The 8980-nt window shown below is 39.4% G+C and overlaps 1 protein-coding gene across 1 annotated transcript in view; it reads left to right on the top strand.

The window, feature by feature from the left end:
- The window catches only part of LOC116845511 (probable citrate synthase 2, mitochondrial), a 19749-nt gene extending 10871 nt beyond the window's left edge, over window positions 1-8878 (top strand). Inside the window, exons 2-4 of the mRNA XM_032818283.1 lie at window positions 4432-4587; window positions 5565-6488; window positions 6644-8878. Coding sequence (XP_032674174.1) covers window positions 4432-4587; window positions 5565-6488; window positions 6644-6910 — 1347 coding nt within the window. The 3' untranslated portion in view covers window positions 6911-8878. The remainder of the gene's footprint in view (window positions 1-4431; window positions 4588-5564; window positions 6489-6643) is intronic.
- Window positions 8879-8980: the final 102 nt, after the last annotated feature.

Genomic DNA, 8980 nt, shown 5'->3' with positions numbered 1-8980 from the left:
GGGGGGGGGGGGGGGGGGGGGGGAGTTGTCGTGTCGAACGCGAGTCGATGTGTGAGTTCTGAATTTCTTTGCCGCCGCCGATGAAAAAAATTACACCTTAACACAAATGTGTACACAACAAATAAGACAAAATCTACACAAGAAAATTTAGGGAAAATTATATTAAGATTATATTGCATTTTACAGTGTCTCTTGTAAAACTGGACTTATATTGATATTGTAATATAAATTGCTATAGAAATAATAAATCTGACGATTTATATCCAATACACGATATAAAAAACATTCAAATAATTACAGTAACATTTTTATAAAAAGTCAAACGTAAATTTTGTAACTAGTATAAAATAATTTCAGACGTAGGCAGATCTCGATAGAAGATAAGTTCTTTAAATATTTTTTTACAAATGCAAAGTTAGCACATAACATTTTCGAGGTACTTATGCCTATATTTAATAGTTTTCAGTACGCTATTGCTTTCCCAAAGCCATTACGGTCGGCACTATTTTATGAAGTTAATCGTATGTCTTCAAGGGTCAATCGAATTGGCGGCACGAGCATGATTGACCCTCGAAGACTAGAGACCTTCCAATTATCATTCAACGGATCCGTCAGATGTAAGAGTCATGCTTCGATTGAATCAGGATTATTGATAGAAGTGTTGTTTTTCGATTACAAAACGCGGAATCGTATCAATATCTTTAATAAGAACTCAAGTACGCTGTCTTTAATTGTATGAGAAATCTTCGTTTTTCGTTGATGAAAGATTAAATAATTTAAGATGTAACTTTGGTGCTTCAGTGTGACGATTGAAGTGCACACATATACATTTACGCAACAGCGGATTATTACGAGTGATAAAATCTTCATTATTGTTAAGTCATCGTTAAATTTTCAATATTATCTTTCTATCAGAATTTTATTGAGCTTGCACGAGGAAGCGTCAAAGTAGAGTTTCCTTGGCATCGATTGTTTTATTATGCTCACACCGTACAGATTAAATGTAGCGAATTTTACAAGTCAAAGTCCTCTTATTTTTAGCAGCGTCACTGGCTTGCTTCCCGGATTTCGCGTCTCTCCCGTGAACAATGTTCTCGTTTAGCCATGCTAATCGCGACCGATTGCAAAATTGAAAGCGCAGACTTCTTCACTTTCTTCGTGTGTTTTTCCCTTTCGAGATAATATTTACTCTCAGAATTATATCTCGTCAAATAAATCTGTAAAATGCATTCTCGCAAAACCTTTCTTCTATTCGCAACGTGCACGCTTCCCAAGTTTACCAGCGCTTCTTTCCGCGCTGACCAAAGCTCCGCGAGTTTCGAAGCTCCGCTTGCGAGTCGCGCGATCGATTGATCGATGGATCAAGCACTCGAAAGCGGGACTTTGTAAAAGGCACATGATCGTCCGCGAATTGCATTCAAGTGCAAGACCTATGTTCTCACTACGGCTGTGTAATCGCGTGCTATCACGTTCACGTAAAAAATAGCGTAGACGGGCGCACTATCGGGCAGACGATAAGAAGAGCATTGCGCGAAGATCGATTTTTTAACCGTGTCCTTCAAATTGAAAGATGCTCCCTAAATCTTTTGGAGTGAAATTTCACTCAGAAGATGGCTACCGAGTCACCTGGATCGGAGTGATTTATAATGAGCGAATTCTCTACTTTGAATCGTTGAGTGAACACTTTCACTCGAATATGATGTACTTTATTGTCACACAAACATATTCACTCTAATCGATTGAAATATTCGCTCATTTGATTAGAATTTATTTTAAGCTTGAGCGGAATATTTATTCTCGCTATTTCATGTGACAGTATTTTTACTATTGTTTTGAGTGGAAATACTGTCACTTTTCACTCGTTTTGAATGAGATTCCACTTCAAGAAACTTAGAGAATGTATAAAACGCACAATGCTATGATCATATCTGTAAATACTTTATTTTTTTCGGATTCCAACGCGATTCTTATTTTCCTTCTTCTTTCTAAGGATTTTATCATGATTTGCGCGTTTCACATAAAATTACATTCGAAAGTATTCTCTGTATTGAGAGTATTTATCTGAACAAATAGACTGCTCCTCCTGCTTGTCGATGTTTATTTTATATATGTATGTATCTTAAAACTCGTCCACCATTTTTTCAAATATAATCTATGTCGGAAGTGTCGTTAGGAAAAATAATTAAAATAATTAAGCACTAATAAAAATAAATTTCGTGTTTTCCGTATTTACTTAGGATTTCGGAAAGTATCTTCCGGAAAAGATACACGTGTAACGTGCATGAATTATTTATATGAATTATTTATTATTATACGGTGATTAGTTATTTATTATTATACGGTAACTATTGATTTGTTAGTACGAAGACAAAGCTCTCGAGACGAAGTCGTCGACTTGCGGTAACGTAACGATTCTGATAAGTCATTCAGTACCTGACATAAGAGACAGACAATCGTTAATTAATAAGCTGCTTAGTTAACTTCTGTCTTATGACGTCAGAGATAAACGGTTGAGAGGAGGCGTAAAGTCCAATTTGTGTAGAGGCGCTTTCCTGATGCTATGAGAATGTCGTCTGTTTAACCGCGGGTTGAGGAAATCGATGGGAAATCCCGTGACGACGAAAATTGACACGGGCGTAGTTCCCATTTTACCACCGTCTCATGCAAATTAAAAGTTCTTTCCTGCTGTTAATTAGAATTATCTCGTCCAATTTGTGCTGTGAGTTATTAAAATCTTCTCACTTCGAGGTGAAACTCTTTCGCGATCTGTCGACGTCATCTTCGCCGTCTTCCGGACTTCGCCTCGACCTAATTAACTTAGCGTTATCGGATGCACACGCGAATATTCGCGATACTATCACGAATCGCGTGTGAAAATAGAAAGCAGCGAGATGAAAAGACATTTTCTAATCAATGTCAAACACGGTTAGAAGTCGTCTTCTCATCTCGCGCATAAATGTGCCGCGAAGAGGTCCCGATTGTATCCTATCCGACGTAATCCAGATAAAACGTTCCGTAGAAATACATCACGCGACACTCCCGATTCGTTGAGACCTAGAAAAGAATAATAAAAGAATCATCGGGTCGCTCTCGATATCTGGCGAACGTGTCGGAATCGCAGTCACGAGCACCGTCAATGCTCGTACACGTGCTCCCGCAGTTCGATTACGTGACGATTGCAAGCCCGTTCTTCACCTTTCCTCGTCGAGAAATCTCGAAATTTATAGCCTCTCACGTCGTCGTTCTTTACTGTCTTCGATCTATCATTTTTATCGCTTTTATCCTTCGGTGTAATTATCGTTATTAATATCATCGCTGTCGTATATCACGTATGTGTAATTTTTATCCCGTTATCATTATTGTGCACTACGTCACTGCAGACGCGCGAATTGCTCCTAGAACAACTCGTAGAGCCACTATTCTCAAGTTCTCTCCGCTGCTCCACGATCGTGAGCAAAATTCGCGTGTCTAAATTAGAGTCTTTTATCGTATTAAAGACGATAGCGATTATCCTGTGAGGAGGATAAAGCGGCCGCGGGATTAATCCTTGCCGGTGCGTTTCCGCGAGCGGCACGTATCCAATAATGACCCCAAACGCGAGACCTCGAGCGACCTCGTGCGCTGTTATCCGAGTACTCGTAATGCTCGGCAGTGCGAGCCGTGCGTGTCGAGATGAGGAACGATTTCGGACTTTTTGCGCCATCACACAAAGAACCGTCACATACGATTACGAGCTTGTGCGCAGAAAACGTAATTTCGTTATCTCATATAATTTCGCTATCGCGCTCTGTCTTTTATTTCACGACAATCCAGCAAATCTCCGGTCCTCTTATATTACGTCGTTATTAATGTTATTTTAATGAAGAAGCTATACTTGACAATTTCGTAAATTGCACGGCGGCTGTGTGAAACAACATAGCCTGTCCATTTTTAGAAATCCGGTGTGTCCTATCATTTCAGCGTTATGAAATCAGCAATTTATCATCGTAAGAACTCAATGGACACTTGCGTGTGCAGCATTGACAGCACGATTGTTAACGGTTTATCCTTTTTACGTAACGCACACGTGTTCTCCGCCGTCACGATTCTTTGCACGACGCGCATATGTCACGTACATCAAGTTCTCATCACAGTACACGATAAGAAAATAAATCAGCAACTTGAAAAATAACTTAAACACAGACCAAGAAATTCTTTTAGAGAGAGAGAGAGAGAGGGAGAGAGAGAAAGAGAGAGAGAGAGAGAGGAACTCATCTATCCCCCTCTATTAAAAAGATCAATTTATCAGATAAAACCAAAAAGAAAATCTAATTTCTCAGATAAGATCAAAGAAAATATAATAATATAAATTATATAGAATTTAATCTGGGATTATATAGCTATCTCGGGACTTTGTTAAGATTATAAATTTTATCTCTTCCTTTTTTGCAGAAAATAACATCAGCGGTCTTCACGCGCCAGCTAACCGATGCGTCCACGGATCTCAAGAAAATCCTCTCCGATAAGATCCCGCAGGAACAGGAACGTGTCAAAGCCTTCCGTAAGAATCATGGCTCAACAAAAGTCGGCGAGGTCACAGTAGATATGGTAAGCGCTCCCCCTCCCCCATCATCGTGTTTTTCCTAAAAAGTAACGATAATCCGCAGGACTTTTTACTCGTAACTGTGAAGCAGTCGCGTTATATTTTTTTCTTTGAATTCTAAATTTATTTTTTATATAAAATTAATTGTAATTAATAATTAAAATTATAAATAATAATAATATAAATTATATGAATTAATTAAAATTATTATATTAATTGTTTTATTTTTCTAAAAATATTACATATTACTCCTTTCCTCAATAATAATTTTGTTTATTACTGCAGTACTTAAATTAGACACATCCCCCATAATTGTCATCATTAACCACATAAATAGACGAGATATTTTATAAAGCCAACAAGATCAACGAATTCCATGGACGATCGTTAACTGACGAGACAAAGACAGACACGGAATACTGTTTTTTCAGCCACTCTGACGATAAGGTCCGGACTGCAGAGTGATTGCTGGACCGCGTGTCTACTGTATGATCACGATAACCACGCGACTATTCCTATCGGAACATGCAGATTCTTTGCATCGACAAATAGCGTATTTTTATGCCGCAATTATCGACCGTACATGAGTGCATTGATTAATCGTCATTGAACGAGTCGTCTCGCGTGTGACGATTTTATTCATCGCACGTGAAGATCTCGCTCGTTACTCCATCGGTACTCCGCAGTTAATCATCACTGATCTGACCATAGTTCATTAACACTAACGATGTGATTACTTTTTCTATCCTTAAAAAAATTACAAAGTTGATTTTTACTATTGTGTGATATCATTACTAATTGAAAGATTGGAACTTATCGAAAGATTGGCACTTATCGAAAGATATTTGAAGACAAACTTCTCGTAAAATTTGTAGTTGATAAGCGAACATTTTTTTATGTTCAAAGAAAATTCAATCGAATCAATTGTCAGCACTCGATTTTTCATACTCAATCGTTCTAACACACTGCTCTTCTTCCGCAGATGTACGGCGGTATGCGCGGTATTAAAGGTCTCGTGTGGGAACCTTCGGTGCTCGATCCGGAGGAGGGCATCCGCTTCCGCGGCAAGTCTATCCCCGAGTGCCAGAAGATGCTGCCGAAGGCGTCCGGCGGCGCAGAGCCGTTGCCAGAGGGTCTTTTCTGGCTACTGATCACCGGCGACGTGCCGACCGAGGCCCAGGTGAAGGCCATCTCGCAGGATTGGGCGTCCAGGAGCTCGTTGCCCGAACACGTGGTGAAGGCGCTCAACAACTTCCCCAAGAACCTGCACCCGATGACGCAGTTCTCCGCTGCGATCACCATGCTGAACAGCGAGAGCGAGTTCGTGCGAGCGTACAGCAAAGGCGTGCACAAGAGCAAATTTTGGGAGAGCGTGTATGAGGACTCGATGAACTTGATCGCCAAGTTACCGGTGGTCGCGGCCACCATCTACCGTAACATCTACAAGAACGGCAAAGGCCTGGGCTCCGTCGATGCCGGCAAGGACTGGTCCTGGAACTTCGCCAACATGCTTGGTTACGACACCCCACAGTTTATCGAGCTGATGCGTCTGTACCTCACCATACACTCGGATCACGAAGGCGGCAACGTGTCCGCACACACCACCCACTTAGTAGGTTCCGCCTTGTCGGATCCTTACTTATCCTTCGCCGCCGGCATGAACGGCTTAGCCGGACCTTTGCACGGTTTGGCGAATCAGGAGGTGTTGGTGTGGCTGGAGAAGCTGCGTAGCCAAGTGGGCGACAGTCCTAGTGACGACAAGCTCAAGGAGTTCATCTGGAACACGTTGAAGAGCGGCCAAGTGGTGCCCGGTTACGGACACGCCGTTCTCAGGAAAACCGATCCTAGGTATACGTGTCAGAGGGAGTTCGCGCTCAAGCATCTGCCGGACGATCCGTTGTTCAAGGTGAGTTACTTTTTTATTAATTTTTGACGACGTTGATGATCTTTTAACGATTGTTAGTCATCAACCTTTCAATGATTAATTATTGGTAATTCTCATTCGAAATCAAATATGCACTGTTCTTCACTTGATTATTAACCAATTTCGCTTCTTCGTAGCTGGTAGCACAAGTGTACAAGGTGGTGCCGCCTGTTCTTCTGGAAACCGGCAAAGTGAAGAACCCATGGCCGAACGTAGACGCGCATTCGGGCGTGTTACTGCAGTACTATGGTATGAAGGAGATGAACTACTACACGGTCCTGTTCGGAGTATCTCGCGCGTTAGGCGTACTCGCTTCTCTGGTATGGGACCGTGCTCTAGGATTGCCCATTGAGAGGCCTAAGTCCCTCAGCACCGATCTCCTCATGAAGGCCGTTAAAGCTTAAGCTCATCCGTCAATCAATGGCAATCGTTATCAGAATTATCATATCTCTTGAAATCCATGTCTCATCGTATTTCGGCCCTCGATTTCCAGCTGAGCGGCGACAGCGATGTCGAGCGCAACATAATTCTGACGGGCGCGTCTTTCAAGACCATTTTGATACCGACCTCGGTGGAGTTTTACTTCAACGAGTGTGCGCCTTATTGAGCGAACAAACGTAAGAGCGCGCGCGAGAAAGAGAAAGAAAGAGAAAGACAAAGAGATTGTGTGAGTGAACGAATGAATGAGAAACAAAGCTAGGTAATCAATACGACAAATAATTATGTCATAACGATGTATTATCTAAATATAGGATCATTAAGAGCAAATACGTCTACGCTTCGCGTCCGAGGTATATGCGCGCATACGTTTCCCGTAGGTGAATTTCGCGTTGGTCTTTAAAAGGCCTGTAATCCCAAATCACTGATACTTAAGATGGTACCAGTCGACCGAATACAGTTCCCGCGACGTACTTACCCGAGCAAAGATATATATTCATTCAATTAGTTAAAACTGCCAAATCCGCGAGGGAATCCGAGACAGCGCGAAAATCCAAAAGATGATTTTCAAGCATCTGGGGGTTGTCTGAAAGAAGTCTTTCGGAATTCTACGCTACTTAGAAATGCGAATACGTATATAAATACACGGGATAGAGAAATGTATCAGGAATAGGATAACGAATATCGCTAAAAACTATTGTAAATACAGTTATCGCTCAATACTCAGTAACACATTGACTATCATATCGATTAATTCGATACCTACGACAATGGTCAACGTGTCAATTAGCGGTAATGCTGACAATGCAAAAGCATGAAATAACAAAGACGCTTGGAAATAGCGGCTCGTGGAGTCGCGTAAAATCCAAGATGTCGTAGACGTCTGGACATTATTAAGATATCCTAATGACGATCTGATACGAATTGAACGTTATTCGGGCGTCTCTCTAATGTATTTGGTTACTTAGCACTATCTGAAACTGTAACAGTATGAATTGGACACGTGTAATAATATTACTATTGTCACTTTGCCTCATTGTTTAAAAAACGCACTGCCCAAAAATGTTATCATATATTTTGTTTTTTTTTAAATTAGGATTCAAATTTGTTTAAAAATTTTTGAATTTCATAATGGAACCATGAAGTATGCTGAGAAATCTGTGAATAGATTTCAAGGAAATATAAAGTTAGTGCACCGGCGTCAAAATGCGTATATGCGGTGTTTATTAGCACAGATATAGATCTCCCTATCGATAACTTAACGTCTCCCTCAGGAAGTCCATTGCAATTGCTCTTAGAAAAAAGAAAACAAAGTAGGGAAATATTTAAGAATGATGATGCAGAAGGAGAATATGTCCTATTAGCAAGCACGTTCTTTTAGTCTTATTAAATGTCGAATATTATATCATATTTTTTTCAAATATTTATAACATAAAAATAAAATATTATAATATTATTATATTATAGTATTTTTTAAATATTTATAGTATAAATATATAAAATATTATATAATAATATTCGATCGCACTGTTGTAAGTCGCGTATAGTTCACGTAAAAGGGAAAATCACGAACATACTGATGGATTTATTGTTCAAAGAATGAATGGAAATGTACGATCGGATAATATTATTATAATATTTTATATATGAGTACTTTATTTATAACGAACATGAAAATAAATGGACAATACGATATAATTGACTACGAATAATCAATTCGAACGTTTCTTCTTCATGTCACGTGTGATATTGCCTTAAGCATTTAGTAAAAAATCAAGTATAAATCCAACTATAAATATAAATCGTTCGACGTATGTTAAAAGAGGTAATTTTAAAAATATGTATAATTTCTTCGTATCGAAAATGCCGACTACAAGATGCATGAAGCATTCTTTTTTTTCTTGAAATAAAATTTAATAAAATTTTAAAAGTAATCTATTTTATATGTATGTATATATATATATATATATATATATATATATATATATATATGTGTGTGTGTGTGTGTGTGTGTGTGCGTGTACTCTATCAATTTT

The sequence above is a fragment of the Odontomachus brunneus genome, unplaced genomic scaffold (assembly GCF_010583005.1).
Source record: "Odontomachus brunneus isolate Ranch 3 - 2012 unplaced genomic scaffold, Obru_v1 Obru_scaffold_052, whole genome shotgun sequence".
Taxonomy (NCBI): Eukaryota; Metazoa; Arthropoda; class Insecta; order Hymenoptera; family Formicidae; genus Odontomachus; species Odontomachus brunneus.
Note: the sequence above shows the minus strand (reverse complement) of the source record. Positions and strands in the feature narration are given on the sequence as shown.